Below are 22,507 nucleotides of genomic sequence, written 5' to 3' on the forward strand. Positions count from 1 at the left end.
GTAAATTTACCGTACTCAGATACTGCATGTTTTAGTATTTAACATGTGGATTATTTAAAATTTGATGGGTGGGATGTACAATGTCCCCTAATTCTGGAATGACTCTCAACTATTTATTTATTTAATTGTTTTATTTTTAAATAAGAGGACAATAAGACAATAAGTCCTAGTAGATATTCTCATTTATCCAGGTCATTTCTTTCTCAGGGTGTTGACTCATTTGCTCCTGATCGTGCCTAAAGCACTATTTGAAGCGCCCAATAGATGTCGCCATAACACCTACTGACGTCACATGCGTTTTAAGTCAAAAGCAGTATTCAAGATGCTGTCTCTCGCCGGGTGCGGTGGCGCGTGCCTGTAATCCAAGCTACCGGGAGGCTGAGGCTGGCGGATCGTTTGAGCTCAGGGGTTCTGAGCTGCAGCGGACTATGTCGAGCGGGTGTCCGCGCTAAGTTCGGTGTCGATATGGTGCTCCCGGGGGAGCTCGGGGCCACCAGGTCGCCTAAGGAGGGGTGCACCGGCCCAGGTCGGCAACGGAGCAGGTCAAAGCCCCCGTACCGCTCAGTAGCGGGATCGCGCCTGTGAATAGACGCTGCAGTTCAGCCTGAGCGATACAGTGAGACACAGTCTTTTAGAATTCGTCATCTTTACAAAAAAAAAAAATAAATGCTCACACAAAGCGGCACGTGTTTATTGTCAAGGAACATTCTTTCAGTCAATTTCTTTTTTCATAAAAATCAGTTTTTGTATCTGATACACTGCCTCCCCGTGGAAAACAGTGGTAACTACAATGTTTTTACATTGCTTTGGGTAATGATTTAATTGTTCGATGACTTAGTCTTTTTCAATTCGCCCATGAATAATAATTGTATGTTTATCAAAACAATTGTTCCCATGGAGACAGCAATGAAACAAAATAAAAAATAAATAAAAACATTTAAACTTTATTTCAACTTTGAGAGATTAAATTTGGTCAGTAAGGGGCATGGGAAAAGAGAAAAATGACATTTTAGGGAGTACTCCAGACTTATTTGGTATTTTTAAAACTACTTTCAAGCATTATTTTCTTATTTTTTTCTGATTTGCTTTGCACATGGCAAATGGCAATGAAACTGGGAATTGTTAACACTAGTCTCACGTGTTGAACCTGGCACCTGAATGGGAAGTCAAGTCCATCCATTTTCTTGACCGCTTATTCCTCAAAAGGGTCGCGGGGGTGCTGGAGCCTATCTCAGCTGGCTTTGGACAGTAGGCGGGGTACACCCTGGACTGGTTGCCAGCCAATCGCAGGGGAAGTCAAGTAAAAAAAAAAAAAAAAACAACAACTTCACACATGTTCTATAAACACAGTATTTGGATGAATATTGCGTTTGGCAAATTATCCAACTTTATTGAGCCAAACCACATAATTAAGCTGAGGAAAAAAACACCCACCAAAAAAAAAAATCAAAAAAAAATCACAAAGTAGGTATACTGAAATAATGTAAATCTTGTCTCGTTTAATTTAACTCACAAATATAGATAATCAGTGTAAACTCTAGGCCTGTTTACTTGAACGTAAAACTATAATTCTACTAAAGGTCCACTTGTACAGATAATAAAAAAATATTTAATGCCTCGTTTTGCTCACATATTAGTTGGAGCCTGCACACATGGAGTTTAAAGTGACAAGCTACATGCATAAACATTTTAACATCTATCAACACTTTGGAGTCTCAATTCCTAACATGTCTGTAGGAAGAATGTGGACTCCATACGGCAAGTTCCACCATAGGTGTGTTTCAGTTGCATTTAAATTTCAAATCTTTGAACAGGTTTCCCCTTTCTTCAACCCAATTATTGGCAAAAACGGAAAACAATAAAAGTGGGAAAACAAGTTGAGAGTTGAATGAAAACAACACCCTTTTTGACGCAGTTGTCTACGTAAGAATCGAAAATGTTGCATCTCCTGTCAGACAGGTTCTCCCTTTGGGTTCAAGCAGTATTGAGTGCTTCCCACTGAGAGCAGGAGACATTTCTTTTTTACTTGAAAAATCAGCACACAACTAAGAAGAAATATGCTGTACTTGCTCGGGGTAAGTAAAAACATTTCCTTTATTGCTGTGTTAACCGACACGTGATGTTGACTGCGGCATTTCTGTTTAAACCCACAGATAGTGGTCGGCCTTCTTGTCATCATTATGTGCTTCTCGAAAGGACTCAAAGAGGCGAGTAAACTTTAAAATGAGTCTTGCTTTTTTAATTAGGTCAGGGGTCTGCAACCTGCGGTTCTGGAACCACATGTGGCTCTTTCGTCCCTCTCCTGTGTCTCCCTGTGGATTTCTTTAAAACAAAAAAAACAAAAAAAAAACACAGTAGATATATAATCTATTGTTAATTTATATTTTATATATATATATATATATATATATATATATATTAGGGGTGTGAATTGCCTAGTACCTGACGATTCGATTCGTATCACGATTCACAGGTCACGATTCGATTCGATACCGATTAATCCCGATACGAATGGTCACGATTCGATACCGATTAATCCCGATACGAATTTATAAGTCGATTGTTGCGATTTTTTTCCATTCAAATTTAGAAAATACTATCAGTAAATTTGTACATGTACACTGTAAGATTTGTATGAATATATTTATCTAAAACTTGAGGCTTATAACCGTGAGCCACTGTACACAAACAGTTTGCAATCTGTTTCACATTTGAACAGCATTAAAATAAAAATATTAAGGCTTAATGTGCCGTTCATATAACATTCTTCCATGCTCAAGGTGTGAATCCTAAAAAAAAAAAAAAAAAAAAAAAAAAAAAAAAAAAAATTCTAAAAAAAAAAAAAATCGATTCTGCCGATTATTGAATCGATTCGAGAATCGCGCGATGTAGTATCGCGATATATCGCCGAATCGATTTTTTTTAACACCCCTAATATATATATATATATATATATATATATATTTAGTTTTAGATAAAATATGCTTTCAATGAATTAATTATTTATATAAAAAAAAGAATAATTAAATATTCAAAAAATGTCCAAATTTTTAAGTTGTCAGAAAAAGAGAAAAAGGTAGATGAAAAACATTTAAAAATAAACTAAAAATGTTCAAAAATGAAAAGGAAAAGCAGAAAATTACCATAAAATGTCGCTAACATTGCCAAAGAGAAGTCTGAAAATTGATTTAAGGAAAGGCAGGAAAGAAAATGTTCAAAAAGTAACTATAAAATGTAAAAAATCAAGAAGGAATTCCAACACTTACCATAAAATTTCTGTAAAATTGTCCCCAAAAATGTAAGAAAATTGATAGAAAAAAAGGCAGAAAAAAAAGTCAAAAAACAGCCATAAAATATCCCCCCCAAAAAAGAAAGGCAGAAACTATGTCCATAAAATTGTCAAAAATGTCGGAAAAGTCAGAACAATCACAAACAAACAAACAAACAAATAAACAGATCAAAGGTAGAAGAAAATGAATCTCAATGTATTGGATTCTGTATATTTTTCGGTTATGATGTAGCTCTAATTAGTGTCTTGGGCCCTAGTACATTAGACCAACACTAACACAGTTTCCTTCATCACAATCTTCAAATGTTTTTTGGTATTTATTTGGCCTAAAATGGCTCTTTTGACAGAAAAGGTTGCCGAACCCTCAATTAGATCAAGTAAGCTTGACTGTGACCAGTGTTTTTTAAATGGTCCAATTCTGAAGAACTGACACCATGAAGAAACACTTTCTCCAACTGCAAGTGTTCAAGTGGGTGAGGTTTTAATACGACTATTGTTTTGAACAGGGAACCAAACCTCAAAAAACACAGACACCGGAATCCAACGGCAACAAGGTCAGCACTCGTGATAAAAGCTCTCGGTGTTTACAATAACAGATTCAAGAATCAATGTTTTTGTGCGCCAACAGGACCTGAGTGAGGGAGATCTGCATTTATTGGCCAAGATCCTTTCAGTTGGATTGGTGGATGCAGATCCCAACTACCTCCACCATCTTAAAGGCTACAGAGACCTCAGAGGTGGATGACATGGACATACACGCGTGTCTACTTAAAACAACAGTGCAGTTTGTGAAGTTATTGATGACACGATGACTACGTCCGGCTATGTAGAATGGTGCTATGAATAACCCGAGTTCCTTCCTACAGAGGAAGAGAACGTTCCCTCTGGCGCTTGAATCCATAACTTTATAGATACAAAAGATTGGAGTTGATAAGAAAATGGCAGACACAGGTTGTCACTGAAACTTGTTTTATTTGGCCTTTTTTTTTTTCTATGGTGGCCCTGAAGTGCAAAACAAAAAAAACCTGCCAACTCCAAATCAAAAAATAAACAAGCCAAATACAAAAAACACAAAACAAAACACCATGGCAAATCAAAAATCACAAACGAAAAGGTAATCACAAACACAAATTAGAAAACACAAACACAAAATCTGGAACAAAACAACAAAAAGGCTATCACAAACATAAAACCAAATACCGCAACATTTTCCTAACGAAAGTAGTTGGTAGGTGGGGGAGGGGGAGGAACCATACTCACTTGATTGGATTTTATTTTTTGCGTTTTGCACTTTGGGGCCACTGATGGTAGTTTTGTCCACACTGAAATTAAAAACTGCCATGTTGACACAAAACTATACCATTACAGCTATAACTTTGTTTTATAAACAGGAAGTGATGAAAGTCGCAAATCCTTCAACTTTCTTTATACATTGCAATTGTTAGTCCTTCGGCCATGTTATTCTTGACAGAATATGATTTGTTGCCTTTGAAACAAAAGCAAGGACTGACGTTTAGGCCTCGGAATTATCAGAGCCCAGTTGACTTTTCCGCTGTCAGTGTTGATAATGTGAGTTTTTCCACACACGGTTGTTGAGTTTGTTTCCAAGAAGGTACAGCAAGGTCACCACAGACATGTTAAAACAAAAGAAGCCCAGCAGACCAACAGCACTGAAATGCCCAAGGAGGGGATACACCCAAATTCCTGCTGAGAAGTACACCCAGAGAATCCTGCAGAGATTTTAAGGGGAAATAGGTTTCACTGTCAGTGTGTGCTAGTTTATCGAAGTGTTTTGACTCAAGATGTGTGTATAAACATTTTTTTAATGTTCACTTTGAATAAACACAGTTGTACTGGTCCAGATGTCAGATACAGCCTTCAACTTCATAAGCAGGAAATTAAGAACATATTATGGATGACAATTAAAGTTGTGACAACAGTAGTTGAGTTCTTTGTTATCATTTCAATCTGTATTATGATGATTTGGCACTTACCAGAAAAGGTAACCCACACCCACTAATCCCAGTGTGGCCAGTGCATTCTTTGTTTGTGGGTAGGCATGTGGCTGCACCAGAAATTCTCCAAGTAACAAAGGAAAGACAAACGTATGCTAAGAAAACAAGTAAGAAATTAGTAATTATATGGGTTACTATGCACGTTTAAATATATATTTTCCAGACCATCGCATGGTTTATCCAAGGAGGGAGGAAGGCGTCAATTGTTGCCGGGTAGACCAACTCTCTGTCATAGGCAAAGATAGCCCAAAAAAGAACAACAACAAACTAAACAAGATTTAATGTACGTTCTATTGATTTGTTGTGTAACTTTAAAAAAAAGTATTCTAAATGTGTATCTCACCATGCCCACGGGGAAGGCAAAGACAGAGAATATTAGATCTGTACATCTTTTCAGGATGCTATCAAAATTTTTCCCATGCTGAAGATCGTTCAATGCAGCCAGTCCAAAAAATAACATTTGTAGTAACTGGGGGGGAAAAAAAGCAATTAAGATATGTCTTTCATATGTCCTCTGCTTCATTTTACATTGCAGTGCACAATATCGTACTTACTAAATTCAAAAAGGTGAGGTATTTCCAAGGTCCCCCATACACAAAAATCCCAGGTGGTAATTCTTCTCCATCCTTAGCAGCCAGAGTGGTTACAACAAAAGCATACCAGCTGAATGCTGTGATGTGGTAAACACCTTTCGAGGTTGACGTCATTTTATATTAATTCTGATTTCCAAGAAAAAAATAAAAATAAAATCTGTACGAAGTCAAGACCGAAGCTCCAGGCTGAAACGTGAAAACTGAAAAGAAGATTAGTGTAAATGTGCAGCACAATGCACACACAAGAGGCCCACTGTTCGTTATGAAGTACAGCACAGGAGTGTGTCTTTATAAGCGGCGCTCGGGAGCATGTGACCTGATGGCTATTTTACTCTCGGTGAGCTTAATCGCGTTCACGCAGTTTTGAAAGAGTCTGACGTAAGTACAGTAGGTTAAAAAAGTCAAAGTCACGCATTCAGGCTACTATACATAATGTTATTTCACATCAGAAATATAGCGCTCAACAAAACGTATTAGACCAGATGTCATAATTTTTTATTTAATTAAAAAAAAAAAAAAAAAAAAAAAAAAAAAAGAGTTCAGCGTCATTTAATGCTGAGCTTTTGACATTTTAGACCCATATTTCAGCCAACTCACTGTGATTATTAAGAGTTAGAAATTGCTAAATCATAACATTTTCCACTTCACACGCACATAACAAGAATATCATCTTAGTCAAAGCGGAGTGCAAAGATCCAAAATACACATTGAAGGCATTTTATTTTCATCATTTGGTTTATAGAAGACCAGACAGCCATTAAAGGTATCTTAAAGATATTAAAATTTTGTTAGTTTGTTTCATTTTAAAGTTTTACAGGTAAGGCACAATTTCATAAGAATACAAAGGCACAAGAGCTCAGTTTGTCCAACCTACAAAATCTTACACAACAGTTTGTTGTTTACCCCACTAAGAACTTCATAATTCTACATGGTCAGGCTTTGAGGTCCCTTGAGGAAAATGTATTTTTTAATGTTATGATTGGAATATGGATTACTCAAAATCTGTAAAAACTCACCAACAATGTGACAAAGCTGTCCAGACATCACAACACAACACAAAAAAAAAGAAAAAAGTTTTGCTTTACAATAACATGGCGCAGAAAATATTCCATTTTTTTTTTTTATGTAACTTGTTTGTATTGGTGGAGCTTATCTGCTAATGAATACCTTCATTATTAGCTTAAAGTCAGTTTTAAAAAAACAACAATAAGTAAAGATACTTAAAACTATTCTGTTTACTAAGATAAATCAGGTTTAAGATGTGGTTATTTCTATCACACTTACAGTCCTCATGTTTCCAATGCATGATTTATAATATTGGATTAAACACCTAAATTTATGGAGGTAAACATCCAGTAGTGATATTGTAATTTTAATTTCTGAACTCACCCTAAGATTTCTAAACCTCTTCTTACGTTTCCAAATGCCTACTTGTGCATTCAAGGGGAAAATCAAGACAGGCATGCATTGGACTGTTTCGAGGGAACATTTACACAACACCATGACTGCTGCCGAATTTCATCACTCTTCCAAGAAGTCACCAATGTGGTAACGTGTTGGTTTGCCCTAAGTTATGAGAACAATGTAGACGTAAGGGCTGGAGTGATAAACAGACCCACTAGATGGCAGAAGATACTTTACAACAAGTTCCGTTTCTGCACAAAGAATAAGTAGCTCACAAGGATAGAATTTACTTCTATTTGGAAAGCTGGAGTTCAATCCAGCCAACAGGTAAGAAACTAATTGTCTTACTTCATCATCATATATTTTTAAGTTCCATATGTTACAAAACCAGGGATCTTATGATTACTATTCTAAACATGACATCAAAGCTGTAGCAGTTTCATTCGTGGCAAACATTAATCATATTTATGTATTGTGGCTACCATTGCAGTAAAAAGTAAAGTACTGTACAGGGCACCTCAAAGGAACAGTTGTAACAAATTGCACTTTACCCATCCGCGTCATTTTATCACATACATGTGCACTGTCAACCATCAGTAAAGGCACTCCATGCTGACTAAACAGATAGTGATTGACAAATAGAAATCCTACCCTATTGGTCTTTACTGATCATGTAAATATCTTAGTCAGCTTGTCAGGTTTCTGCTGTACTTCAGTCTCTAATCGTTTCTCTCAGCTTTCTTTCTGGATCCCAGTTAAGAAGTCATCTGAAAGCAAGAGAAAACATATTTCTTGTTAGAGAGGTGAACAAAAATCTTAACGTGCAAAAAATGATGTAAGAATAATTCAACTTACATCAAAGCGACTGTAAACCTTCCTCTCCTTCCTCATGCTTTGGAGTTTCTCCAGCAGCTTGTCACGGTCCTGAGACGACTTTGGCAGGTTGCTGCTTAGTGACCCAATCTCTCTTTCTTTTTCCCTTTTGGCATTTTTGTCAGCTTCATCTTCTTTCTCATCATCAGTGACAGGTGACTCCTTGGTAGACTCGTTCCTGCTTTGGCTATTTGCCGAAATTTGTTCTAGCAGCAGCTTGGTATCATCTCGGAGGTTGCTGCTGGAGAGCACGCCGGCGGTTGATGAGTGGTAGCGAGACTGGCTCGCCTTTGGCTGCTTGGATTGCTGTGATGATGGTACCCCTTCCTCTACTGTCACTCCTGAACATTTATTTTGCCCTGCTGGTTCATTTATTATTTCATTGTCCTCTGTTTTATTTTCAAGAGGCAATATGGAATCTTTGCTGACATCACTTTCATTTCTCATAGTATTGCTAGCAAGAGGTATGGCTAACTCTGATGAGCAAACTTCAGAATGATCAGAGATGGCCCTAACAGATGTGAAAACTGAGGTAGGGTGTATTGTAACTTTGTTTGTGTCAGCTAGATTCCCATTGGCTAAAAGGTTGGTGTCCGAGGACCCATGCGATGATGGCATTGTACCTTCTGTTCTTTCAGTATGGGAAGGCAAAACAGATTGAGCTAACACAGATGAACATGAATCTGTCACAGCAGGAGTCGAAGATGCAGTTGTGATGTCACCTTTGTCTTGTGTAATGACAATAGGTGACACTCCAGACTCATCTACTGTTGTTTTAGTTATTGAGCTGTAGGGATCACGTGAAATAGAATCATATAACAAAGGATTACTCTCGGGTGCCGTTGAAACTGAAACAGAAGCTTGTTGGTCTTCTTTCTTCATGAAGGAGAATGATGGGGAGACACTGACAGATTCTTCTAAGTGTAGTCTGTCAGAAGTTAGGGACTGTATGCTCGGTGAGTTTATGTTAGCGTCATGAGGACTGGATGTGGTTTGATGACTACAAATGAGTAGCGAGTGTTCAGCGTTAGAGCTTTTTGCATCTGGTTGTACTATGCTAGATGGTGATGCCAGTGGAATAGATGCCACACTGGTCTTGACCTGTGATGAGTCTCGAGTTTGGATGTTAGAAGTAAACATGGTTGATGCAGAAGATGATGCTGAATCCCCCATACTGGGAGTAAATAATGTGGACTCAGAGGTAGATTGAAGAACTGGTGATCTACTTTTATCGGTTCTATGCTCAAGCGATGGAAGGTTAGAATGTGCTTCTTGAGTTATAATGGGTTGTTGACCAGAGCCACACTCACTCAAGGCAGATTTGTGAAGCTCTGCATCGTCTGATTCACACTGAAGAGCCTCTGTTTCTGCACAAACAGATAAAGATACTGCCGTTTGGCTGTTCCCCAATTCTACCTTCTTAAGCTCAGTTGAGAGTCGAGGTTGTTCACTTTTTGAGCTTTGGGAAATGACGGTTAGATTACTGACCTGGGCCTCTCGCTTGTTTGCTTCATCACTGACATCGACTGGTGGCTCTGCTGATTTTGTTTTACTTAAATCCTTTGTAGTAACACTTGATGATAATGAGATTGACATTTGGGAAATCTTATCACCTTTCCGTCCATCATTTGTTACAGTGTCCTCCTTTTCAACACTCACTCTGTCAAGATCAGTTGGTGTTTTCATGGCGGTCTTCGCTGTTCTTTTTTCAGCTTCTGCAGCCTTAGCAGCTTTGCGTTTTGCCGCCAGCTCTTTGAAAAACATGAGTCTCTTATCAGGATCACTCATATCGACAGACAACAAACTGTTTCCCAAAGGCTTGGGAGGTTGGCTGGGTTTTACCAGATCAGATTCAGACCGCTTCAGTCTGGATGGTGATGGAGAAACTTTTCCTTGTTCATTATCTGGACGTTTGAATGGTTCTTGTATATCGAGATTTTCTGAGGAACTCTTCGAATCTTCCTTTGATGAATCATTATCCTCTGCTTTGCTGTTTCCTTGTTTGGACGCTTCTGGCGCAGAGCTCTCAAACGACTTTAAGTAACGAGTCCATCCAAAGGACTCCCTTGCAGCTGATCTTCTTTGTCCAAAAACTTGAGACGCAAAGGGTAGCTTTGTCTGCTCGCTCGCATTTTTGTCACTTTCTTCGTCTTGTTGCCCTGCTGTATGCTGTTCTAGAGAGTTAAATATCAGAGATGATCTTAACCTCGAGCTTCTCGGCATTGCTGCGTTGTATTTTCTCCGAAATGACTCATCCTTTGGAACAGCAGTATTAGGTTCCTTTTGTTCCGCGTCTTCTGGTTTGTCCCCTTCAGTTGTTGATGATGATTCTGAGGGTGTTGGTGTTGTTTTGGTGTCAGCTGGTACAGCTGTACTTTGTTCTTGCAATTTATTGGACTGCTCTGGTTCCTGTACAAAAGCTTTGGCATAACATGGCAACTGACTTACTCTCGGAATGGCAGGAATCTTAAACTCTCGAACATTTGGAATTTTAGGAAGCGATGAATCTGTGATGGGTGCTGTTGGATGTACAAGGTTGGATGGCTCCTCAAAAGGATCTGTTGCCTGAGATGGCATCAATGGCAGGCCTTCATCTCCTGGATTATCATATGCACTGAGGTAAGAGTTAATTCTCCAGTTCCTTAAACCCCGCTTTACAGTGGGGTCTTTGCGATCTGTCTTTGAATCTTGGAAGAACGACTTGTCATCCACTGATAAACTTAAAGGTAAATCTACAGGAGGTTGTAATTTCTCTGAGACCTGCTCAAAGTCCACATTCCTGGTGGATGATAAATAGTTAAGTACAGGGTCAAAGTTATCAAATGGCTCCATCTCTTGTGGTAATCCTGGTTCAGAATACTGATCTGCAGATGGATAATTTTGGCTCCAGAATTTCTCAGAGCCCCTACAATCGACTTCAGGCCCTGGCCCCACATTTTTCTGCTGCCCCCTGTGAAACAGCCTTCCCCGGGCCTCAAAGTCTGGTGTAGGTTGTGTCGGGAATGGGTAATTGTACCTGCCATGAACCCCTTCAGCATAAATGTGGCGTTTCAAAGAAGGGCTTTCCATCATCGGAAACTTGGAGCGAATTTGCTGCTCCATTCCTGATTGCTGTGATGGAAATCGACTGTACATATCAATAGAATGGAAAGATTCATTCTTTTTCAAGGGCAACATTCTCCAGTCAGTTTCCATTTGTTCGTCATATGATGGTTTATTCCAATCCTCTGAATGAGACATGTCCATTGGCATCAGCTTTCTGGCCTCTCTGTACCCAAGTGAAGTTCTTTTACTTGGGTATTGCCTCTTTTGTAAAAGGCCAATGTCTTCCGTTGCAGCAGGCACATCAGTCAATAACGGTTGTGATTGAGCAAAGAGGATCCGAAACTCTTCATCAAAAGTCGATACAAGCTGTCCAAGGAAAAGGTGTGCCATACAACGATGCAGTTTCTCAAAAGACCACATGAAGCTAAACAAAAAACAATGAAAATGTATTAATAAATTTTCGGTCTTTCAGAATTAATTGCACATGCATATGCTAATTGATTTTATTGTAATATAAACATCTCATTGCGTTGTTCTAAATTGTCTACCCTATAGCAGGTAGAAGCGTTACCTGTAGTTCCCACTCAGTACGGCCCTGCAGTCTGTCAGCAAGAAGCGATCCATCATCTGACCTTTGAAGGATTTCCCTGATCGGCAGTGATAAGTGATGCCAGATACAGTTCGTACACGTAGAAGCTGCAAGAGAAACATTGTAGTTGTTATGTTAAAACTAAAGTAAGGGTGGCAGTTTTGCATTGTTCTTCCAATTTTAAGACATATCACAGCTTGTAAAGAACTCAAAATAACCACTTGTTGAATTTGTAGCATTTGGAGCTAGATTTTGATTAACTCAAAAGCTATTTCAATCAAAAACGCCTTAACAGATCAAGCTACAGTTTAACATAGGACTTCTTATCACTTCTATTCTATTCTATTCTATCGACATCTATTGAACTTGTGAGTTCTTGGATAGCTTCTGCTTGAAGTTCTTTCCAGGATGTCAGAATAGCCTCCCAGAACTGCTGTTTAGATGTGAATTGCCTCAGTCTTGCTACCTTTCTTTCTACCCTACCCCATAGCCCAGACATATGAAGAAGACGGGAGATTGTTGTCACATGTACTAAAGAAATACTATCCAGAAATTCCTGGAGTTCCTATATTATTGCTGTCAGCCTCTTGGCAGCCTCCCTGACAAGCTTCCTTCACATTTTTTTTCCTTTCATTTTGAAAATACAGTCCACTTCTTAGCACTGTCACTGTTGTGCCATATTTTCCATGATGTTTACTGTGTTCCATGGTATATTAAATGCTTTGGAAAATCTTTTGCACCCTTCTCCTGACTGATATAGTAAAACAATAATATCCCTCTGCTGTGACTAAAAATATGTCGGGAAAAGCCTACTAATACATCAGAATCTTATTTGAGGTTTACCAGAGGTACTTTAAATGGTGTCAGATGTGTGCTAACTTGAATTTAAATGAGCTTGAATGTTAATGCTGAACACAGCCACGTCTCCAATTATAAGAGGGTATACACACACTTGTGTAACCATTTTATCTTAGTTGCTTATTTTTCCTTACCCTTTCCAACAGCTTTTACTTTATTTTCAATTTGTTGTACAGTTAACTTTAATTAATGGTAGAAAAGGCTCATCTTTTTTCATTTCTTATCTCATTCGAACTTTAATGTCTGCTCAACGTTTGACATAGTTATCAAAAACAAAAACAAAAACAAAACAGTACTTGTTATAAATAATGCCAATTTGATCTGTTTTTGGTCATTTATTTCTGTGCATTGCTTCATCACTTGAATTTCCTCTATTTACGTACATATCTTGGTAGATATGCATGTCTTAGGATATGAACATACACTCGCTTACTCACCACACATGACTATGGCTCAGTGAGTTATTTTGCTAACTTGCTACTGCTTTGCTATTGTTCTAGTTATAACCCTAATTATGCTCCTTGCTCTCTCACAAGAAGACATTTGCTACATTGTTGAAGAAGGAGAAGTCCATGTTTTAAATTTGCACAATTTTTTATCTGCATGAACTGAAGAAGTTTTTCTTACACAATGGCAATTGCTACTCACGAATCAATGATTGTTTCTTTCCTTCCCAAAGCAAAATAGCATTTGGCATGTAAGAATTTAAGTAAGCACAATTAATAAATGTACTGGTATCAACAGCCTGGGCCCTGAGAATAGCACTAATGCGAAGAAATCATTAACCTTTTGAGTTAGTGTTGCGATGAGCTGAGATGACGAAATATGTAAATTAGCTAGTATGACAGAAAGGCTCAAGAATTCCTTGGACATAATGTATACTAGGGGTGTTAAAAAAATAATCGATTCGACGATATATCGCGATACTACATCGCGCGATTCTCGAATCGATTCAATAATTGGCAGAATCGATTTTTTTTTTTTTTTTTTTTTAGGATTCACACCTTGAGCATGGAAGAATGTTATATGAACGGAACATTAAGCCTTAATATTTTATTTTAATGCTGTTCAAACATGAAACAGATTACAACCTCTATAAGACTGAAATTTCAGATAAATAAATAATACATTTTCATATAAATCTTACACTCTACAAGCTTACTGATTAGTATTTTCTAAATTTGAATGAAAAAAATCGCAACAATCGACTTATAAATTCGTATCGGGATTAATCGGTATCGAATCGAATCGTGACCTGTGAATCGTGATACGAATCGAATCGTCAGGTACTAGGCAATTCACACCCCTAATGTATACTGTACTGTATATTTTTAAATGACTCACTTGGATACTCTGTAGGTTTATTCTGCAGTTGGACACCATGTTCATGAAATGATGTACATTCTGCTCGTCTAAAAGAATATAGACGGCAACGTTTCTCATGGCAGCATTTAAAATATCAGCAAATATGTCAACATCAGTAAACATGTCCATCACTATGGCAATCACCTGTGGAGACAAAAAACACAAAAGGCAAGTGTGAAAATACTGTGAGCGTCATGTAGTCTGCTGTCGTAAAAGAACAAAGACAGACCTGCTGAGCATTCTTGATAAGTCGCCGGGCCTGCTCCTTGATACTCGGCATGTCAGGCTCAGGAGGGTTAACCAGAGTGGTGACCTCCGTGGGACCACCAAAAAGATGCAGCTGGGGCCAGCCAAGATCCAGGCCGGGGGCATCCAGGTCCGAGTGGATTGGCCAATATGTATCCGAAGAGCTGTCTCCTCCACTCTCGGGAAAAGTTTGCTCTTGGTAGGTGGACTGCTGAGGAAGGCGGGCTGAGCTCTGAATGTACTGGATCTCAGGTGTGGACAGGAAATCCACCACGTCTGCTTTTTGGAGAAAATCATAATATCCTTCCAGCTCTTCCTCAATTAATGCGTCAATTGCCAGGCGGTACTCTTCCCGATAGTGAGGAGGAAGGTAATTTGGGTGCAGGGGGTTATCCCCCGCTGAAGAACATTGAGAGCGACGTGCCATACTGCTGGCTGAGGAGATGATGAGGGCAAAAGAAAGCACAATCAATTAGATGACTCACATCTAAATACAAATGGAACAACACAACACTACAAATAAAACAAACACTCCCAAATAATAATATATATAGATGTAGGCCTATATGAATTGTCAGTGTCATTCAGACACTTTACAAATGTACAGTCACAATCATTCCAGGTAATACAGATAATACAAAAGTAGTACACTTAGTAATACGGAATATATTCCAATACTAGTGTTAACCAACATGTTTTCACACAAGAAAGAGCATCATTATGGAACTTTATTGTAAATGTATTCACACTACTTTAATACAAGTTTAAAGGCAAATGAATGAGGGGAGGTAAAATTCCAGTACAGAACAGTTATGGGTGCGGCTCCTCCCTCTGGCCAAAAACACGAGTCTCCATTTGTGAGTTTACCAAAAAAAAAAAAAAACACTTCAGCAACTGCCCTCCAAAAACAGCACTGTCTAAAATCCATAAAAATAGGCAGCCAAAAGCAGAAAACTGTACAAAGTGAGGAGCTAATGGCGCTCGCAAGACTCCATGTTCATAAGTTATGTTTCTGTCAATGACGAGTACAGCCAAAAACGTAGCACACTTGGCCAAAATGTTCCGGGCCATATGTTACACTGCGTGATGTCACAACATACATACACATTAGCGCTCACACACAAAAACAAAACAATTAGGCTTTATTCAGTGAACTTACCGAGCTAACAAATGTCAAATCATCGTCACGGTTCCCGTCGTTTGAACTCGAAACGGGCCATTTTGCCGTGTTTCCGCTCGCTGCGTCTCCAGTCGCGCCTCTAATACAAGCGAGACCTGCCGAAAGTCCTCTCACACATCGTTTTTGTTTTTTCTTTTCCTGTCACCCAGCTAAACCAGTTTGCTGTCACGCTTTAGGCATGTCGACGATTACTGAGAGCTAACACAGACAAGAAGAAGTGGAGGGGGTCAACCGAGCACCGTTCTCTCTCTCTCTCTCTCTCTCTCTCTCTCTCTCTCTCTCTCTCTCTCTCTCTCTCTCTCTCTCTCTCTCTCTCTCGCTCTCTCTCTTCCTCCCTCCCTCGTGGCTCTCTGTCTGTCTCCCTCCCATTCTTTCTTTTTCTCTCACTGAAATATATGTCCCTCTGTCTCTCTACTTTTGTGAGACTCTTGAGCGCTGCTTGTGTTTTGAACTTTTGATCAGTCGACTGATATGCTTAAGACTCAAGCTGCTGGCTCCTCACACATCTGGGTAAATAAGATGTGCGTACTTTAGGAAACTACTTTAACATTCTCAGAAAACATAATGCGTAATGCCTGCAAGGATGCCGTCACTTCTGCATGATGCTAATCTTTAAATTTGGTTTTACTATGAGTTTGCATGTTGTACTCCTGCGTAGATTTTATGCGGGTACTCCAGTTTCTTGTTTCTTGACGGATGGATGGATGGATGGATGGATGGATGGATGGATGGATGGATGGATGGATGGATGGATGGATGCTTGGGTGTCCTAAATTGGGGGGAAAAACCCAAGTCTGCACTGTAGTTTACATGTTTTGACACAAATTATTGAATGAATGTATTGGTGTGCATTTGTGAAGATTTGCATTCATACTTTTCCCTTCAGCATTTATTTCCAGTCCTAGTCTAAACAGCTGAAGTCCCTCAAAATCATATACATTTTTTATTATTATTATACTTATGGTAATTCATGTTTTCTTTCTCCTGTGTGTATGTCCAGCAGAGACATGTCTACAAACATTCTTTATCATTAGCACGAAGGATCTAGCTTACACTTACTGTTTTCATGCTACTTAAGTCCAATGTTTTTTATTTCTCCCAGAGAATGTGAATTCCCATAGAGAGAATAGGCAGTTACCATGGTAGCTTTAGCGTACACAAACGCATGCCCCCGTACAAAAGCAATTAATTAACGAGAGTGCATGATCAAACCCACAAACTGGAAGGCAATGCAGCACTTTCAGAATTTTACAGTGCCTGTAGGCTTTATAGTCAGAAGAAAATGGAACATACTGTAAGAGAGACGGAAGAAACTAAAGCTGGTAACTTTCTCTTTGGATAAAAACAAAACATTTCAAACTTCCTGCCAAAGAGCAAAGATCTTAAACCTGCTAACAGACAATGGACTAAGGAGGATTATTGTTAAGACTTGTCACGTTTTATGAACATAGGCTACTATGTGTTGATGTGTAAATGATCTAGCATAAACAACATACAGGAGCAGCACACGGTGTTAAAGTGATCTGTCAACTTTGACTATTAAACATCTCAGAAGTTGGAATCCAAGGAATTAAGGACCTTGTCTGCATGTTTTGTTTAAACCATAGAAGGAGAGAGAGGGAGAAACCAAATGTTGTGATATTGTCCGTGAGGTTTGCTCCAAACTCAGACCAAAAATAGCCATGCCTGGTGATGCGCTATGATGTAACCTTAAGTAAAGGAAGTGATGCAAGCGATCTGCTGAAGTTGTGATTTGAATACAATCCCTTATTGTTCCTTCAAAGCACCATGCAAAAAACACAGAGGAGTTATGTATGGGGGGGCAGATTAAAATGAATGTTCAAAGTGTTTATAGATAGTTGTTACACTACATACCACAGTGCACAGCTGCACCCTTGTAACCTCTGTGGCTCAGAGAGAATCATACATTTGGTATTTAGTCAATGACTAGTGACTGACAGCTTCGGTTATGACGCATCAAACACTGAGCTAGAGCCCCCCTTTCAGAAAATCTTTCTGGGAATGTTTGGCTAAATACACACACTGACGTGTTTGCATAGTAACCGGTATTGTTAGCTTAAAAAAAAAAAAAAGACATTATCACTTGGTAAGCACGCAAGCTGAATTTACTTAAATACGGAGATAGTTCATATTGACTGTTTTTTTCCCTCCAGGTAGGCTACTGACTATCAGGTACCTGGCTGGCTGCTTTCGGAGGGTGGCAAGAGAACTCATTAGGGGTGTCACAGGAGAATATCCAATTACACCTAATTTATCAGAAAATTACTATATATTAATTAATAATATGTCTGTGTTCATCTATATCCCAGCATTGTATGATGTCAGGCAGAGCAATTAAAAGTGGCAGAGGATGCTGATTGGTTGACACATGAGGAAGGGCAGGCAAACGCAGGTGGACATGACAATGCTTGAGAAGACTATAAGGCACACAAGGACAACTAAACAAAACACAGATCATGGCTGAAACTTAAAGAAACATGAGGATAAAGACGAAACCCAAACTAAACCTGCACCGTGACAAAAGTAAAATAAAAAAAATAACCAAAACCCAAGCCAGACCATGACAAGTTGTCATTCTAAAGAAAGTAGTATGTACTGAAAGAAGGTTGTAATTGGTGTGATGTGACTTCTAATGACTTTACAGCTCAGGTGGGAAATGTGACTTTGGAAAACAAAAGAGAAAAGGAAGCACAGCAGCTGTAAGATTCATTACTGGGTGAAGCCTTTCATGCAGCAGCACAGGAGGTCTCCTGGAGGAAATGAGGTTATGCTCAAATGGAGAGACATTCAGATGATGAACAGTCCATCCATTCAGTTTCGATAGCACTTAGGGACATGGATGAGCTGGAGCCTATCCCAGCTGTCTTTGGGCGAGATGCGCCGTACATCCTGCACTGGTCGCCTGCCAATAGCGGGGCATAGAGACAAACAATCATTCACATTCAAGTTCACACCTATGAGAATTAGAGTTCTGAATTTAACTTTATGGAACGTGGACGGAAGCCGGTGTAAAAGTAGAAAAGCCATACAAGCATGGGCGGGGAAACCATGCAAACACCACATACAAGAAAACTGAAAGAGCTGAGATTAAAACCCCAAAATGTGAGACAGACATGCCAAAAGTGCCGCCACAGCTCAACATTTGTCATGTGAAATTATAGAGAACAAACGACTGTCTAGGCACAGGCAAACAAGTTGCAGCTTGAGCTGAAGTGATTTCACAACTGCATGCATCTGATCATAAATGTGATTTTCTATCCCGTATTTAAACTGCACAATGTTGATCAGATCCGGATAAATTTCATACACCCTAAAAACAATTGGGTCAAAGATAACCCAATTACAGGTAAAAATTGGACAGATTCTCTTCTGTACTTGGCTTATTTTTACTTAACGTTGAGTCAGAACTTGAGTCACTTTGTATAAAACAACCCAGAAAATCAAGTCTATTGCTCTTTTTGGTTTAATTTGACCCATTTTCCTGAGTTGACTTGTATAAAACAAAAAACAAAATCACGGAAAAACAAAAAAAACAACAACGTTAAATTCATTGTATTTTGAGGCCATAACAAATTCCACACATGACTGCATTTCCACAATATTTGATGTTTCCAAGACATAACCAGGGGATGTGATATGAATGCCAGTCCACAAATGAAGTGGGAGTTTGAGACATGTTTACCCAGTTAAAATCACCTTACTCACTGGAAGACATTGAAAAAAAAAAAAGGCAACTATATATGTGAAACCCGATCACACTGCGGGGGCTGTTGTTAGCGTCAGCGATGTATCAGTCACAGTAGCATGAAGGTGTGGAATGATCCCAAGTTAATGTATGTTTTACCTGTCTTTTAACTCATTCACTGCCAATGACGACTATAGACGTCAAAAATCCAAGCAAACAGCCAGTGCAAATTTTGACAAGAAATTTGAATTTAGTTTTAGTTATTCATTGTTTTCATTCATAGTTATTAATCATGGTTGTTATTAATAACAACGATGACAACAATTTCATTGCTAAGTGCTACCATCGTGCGTAAAACGGATTCCTGTTACCCTACAACACGGGCGTTGACGTTCTTGTGATCGGTCTTGGTCTTACTGGGACCACATACTTGGGTCCCGGCCTCTAAAAGTCAATTTTCGTCGACTAAAAGTGCTCTTTATTTTTGTTGACTAAAATTGGATTAAAACTAAAATACAATCAGGTGACTGAGTTATGACTAAGGCTTTAATGAAATTTAGTCAGAAGACTATAACTAAAACTAAATTAAAATTTCTTTTTTTTGTTATTATTAAAATTTTAATTTAATTTTATTTATTTATTTTTTATTTTTTTCAAAATTAACACTGGCTGTTTGCTTGGATTTTTGACGTCTATAGTTGTCATTGGCAGTGAATGAGTTAATCTGTGATGAGCCAAATGAGTAAAAGTAAATGATACATTTTGTGATCCTGTGAACCTTTTCCATACCACCTCAAATCCAGCTAAGTTTGTCTTTTTATTGTTCACCTGTTCACCAAGTGCAATGATATAAACTTGCATGCCTGTGAATGCTTGTCGTCACATGTGGCCACCCGTCAAAGGTGCGGCTTTTGTACTGTTGTACTGTGAGCTCAAGCACCCAGTTTGTAAAACGGAATCAAATAAAAGACATAGCGGTAACAGTGTTAGAAAAAAAAAAAAAAAAGGGTGATTTACGCAACCACCTGTGACCTCTCACAGACTACCGTTTATTCGAACCTTTCCAAAAGTAAATAAACAGTAGCCTGATGGAAAAACACTGAGTGGTTCACCAGTACGTCATAATGGCTGCCTGATAACATAAACAGTCCATAGCATTATATTTAGCGTGATGCCTTCCTTCCATTTGACTTGATTTCGTTCTATTGTAATGTCTCCTGAGTCACATCCTGTGGATGCAACAGTCTTCCTGCATGTTCCTTCCTGCACCACGTCAATGACAGGTACAGGATGCACATCATTTCCTTCCAATACACATTTGATGAAAAGATACTATTCATACATTTTCTATACTGTTTGTCCTCATTAGGGTCACAGGTGAGCTGGCCCCAGCCAATCTGGGGCACATATAAACAAACAAACATTCACATCTATGGACAATTTCAGGTTTTTGAAAGGTGGGACAGTTAGTTTTGATTTTGTTTATTTGTTTTTCAAATTCAGCTAGTTTTATTCATTTTCCAGAGCGGGTTTGTATATATATATTTTTTTGAAAATGCTTAATTTTACTTTAGTTTTTATAGGTTTTAGTTTTAGTTTTAGTTGTTTTTATTTTAATAATATATGTTGTATTTGTACAAAAAAGAGAGAAACATAAGTATTGTGTGTAATAAATTACAATTCCGAAATGACTGTTAAAGCTTCTTCCCTCAACTGTACTGGTTGGACAGTACGACCAAAATAAATAAATTTAAAATAAACTGAAAATTATATAAATTAATTGACAAAGATGAAAATGGACATTTTTGCCCTAATTATAGATCTTATAAATGTAAAATATAATTTCAATTAGTTCTTGTGTTTTGTAAAAATACGAATATTTTGATTCAATTAATGAATTTATTAATTCATTTGTTTATTTAATTATTTATTTGTTTTATTTTTATATTTGTATTAATGGATTAAACAATGTTTTTGTTTGTTTGTTTGTTCCAATTTGGTTTTATCATTAGTTGTCATTAACCATAATAACCTTGATGCAAGCATATGGAGAACATGCAAATTCCATAAAGTATTACCTGAGCTGAGTTCTGAACACGAGACATCCTGGCTGTGAGGCACACGAGCAAATCACTAGGGTACCGTGCTGCCCATGTAAAGATACCACAAACCTAAATCAAGAAAATGCATGTTGGAATGTCAACAGGCCAATCAAAAAGACAGCAAAATTCTGGAATCAGTCAATTGACTTACCGTGCTTGTGGCACACATTTTTACCGCAACACGAGTTAACATGTCTGCGCAAGCATAACAATGGAACGACATGAATTGTTACAGTTGAAAATGGTTCCTTTCATACTTTCAGTGACCTTTCCGGTTATGCCGTGCATCTGCCAGAGGCATGTTTGTTGACTGTACTGAAACTAAGGCTCAAAAAGCCACGTGACAAGCTGCGGAAGCAGAGGCCTGTGCCAAGATGGCATTCAAAGTGAACCCCTGGAATGCTTATACTGTTTCTATGAAATGAAGCTACTAAACAGCACCTGCGTGTGTCGAGGCCGACCTGGAATGAAAGGTCTTAAATGAAAAATGCACTTGAGGGAGAATGTTAATGAGTCCAGTATGGCTATATTGTTGGCCATTTTTTTCCAAAGGCAACATAGCTGCAAAACTGACATGCTTTAAAAGAGTAAACAAACTTAAAAGCTTTCAGGATAATCTTTCCATTATACAGAATATCATTTACCATTCAGGCTATTACTACAGTGTTAATAATTGGCTATCACAAAAACTAAAAATGCCACTTTGAAGGTTAATTCTGCATTATCTATATGATGACATGATTGAAAAGTGACTTTTAATGACTTTCTTGAAGCTGGACCAAAGTTCATTTTGTCTGCACAAAATCCCCAAATCTCTGCCTGATCGGATTACTCAACAGCGCCTCTCCCAGGGGATCCAGAGTTCATTCTGATGAGGTCATCCTGCTTGATGACAAAGTTCAACAAATCATTCCTCCTGTTCAATAAATGTTATTTTAAAAAAGTAATTTATCCTTAGCACCTATTGTAATTTAGGAGTGAGTTAAAAAAAATCAACATTGAATCGATTTAAAGACAGTTTGTCATTACGATGCTTGGACTGTAAATTCCATTTTTTTTTTAATTATTATTTTGGCCGTTTTTGTCCGCCAAGACCTCTATAGAGAGCAAGTTAAGCAAACACTAAACTAACAAGAGTAAATTATACTGTGCGTCCAATAAGTAATTTCTACAAAAAAAAAAGAAGTATAAATACACCAAATTACTTTGGTGTTTTTTTTTGTTTTGTTTTTTATTATAGGG

At 38.2% G+C, this 22,507-nt stretch overlaps 2 protein-coding genes and 1 long non-coding RNA gene across 5 annotated transcripts; 1 reads left to right on the forward strand and 2 right to left on the reverse strand.

Moving 5' to 3' along the window:
- The first annotated feature begins 1,947 nt into the window (after positions 1-1,947).
- Positions 1,948-5,231, forward strand: LOC144001033 (uncharacterized). The gene is made up of 4 exons (XR_013278358.1): positions 1,948-2,075; positions 2,154-2,207; positions 3,796-3,843; positions 3,918-5,231. It is a non-coding gene; the product is annotated as an uncharacterized LOC144001033 (long non-coding RNA).
- LOC144001032 (androgen-dependent TFPI-regulating protein) lies at positions 4,559-8,037 on the reverse strand. The gene is made up of 6 exons (XM_077494961.1): positions 7,953-8,037; positions 5,859-6,097; positions 5,648-5,773; positions 5,470-5,571; positions 5,284-5,399; positions 4,559-5,019 (listed from the first exon to the last, which is right to left on the reverse strand). Exons 2-6 carry the CDS (start codon positions 6,009-6,011, stop codon positions 4,845-4,847), a joined length of 672 nt encoding a protein of 223 aa, XP_077351087.1. The 5' UTR covers positions 6,012-6,097; positions 7,953-8,037; the 3' UTR covers positions 4,559-4,844.
- Positions 6,599-15,694, reverse strand: fam83ha (family with sequence similarity 83 member Ha). 3 transcript variants are annotated; one of them, XM_077494958.1, is made up of 6 exons: positions 15,437-15,694; positions 14,261-14,712; positions 14,011-14,175; positions 11,791-11,915; positions 8,157-11,643; positions 6,599-8,068 (listed from the first exon to the last, which is right to left on the reverse strand). In XM_077494958.1, exons 2-6 carry the CDS (start codon positions 14,702-14,704, stop codon positions 8,057-8,059), a joined length of 4,233 nt encoding a protein of 1,410 aa, XP_077351084.1. In that variant the 5' UTR covers positions 14,705-14,712; positions 15,437-15,694; the 3' UTR covers positions 6,599-8,056. The 3 variants fall into 3 exon arrangements, with proteins under 3 accessions (XP_077351084.1, XP_077351085.1, XP_077351086.1); XM_077494959.1 differs by lacking the exon at positions 6,599-8,068 and having other exon boundaries at positions 9,342-9,541; positions 9,663-11,643; XM_077494960.1 differs by lacking the exon at positions 6,599-8,068 and having other exon boundaries at positions 9,711-9,925; positions 10,017-11,643.
- Between the last annotated feature and the right edge of the window lie 6,813 nt (positions 15,695-22,507).

This window comes from Festucalex cinctus, chromosome 14 (assembly GCF_051991245.1).
Source record: "Festucalex cinctus isolate MCC-2025b chromosome 14, RoL_Fcin_1.0, whole genome shotgun sequence".
NCBI classification, from domain to species: domain Eukaryota; kingdom Metazoa; phylum Chordata; class Actinopteri; order Syngnathiformes; family Syngnathidae; genus Festucalex; species Festucalex cinctus.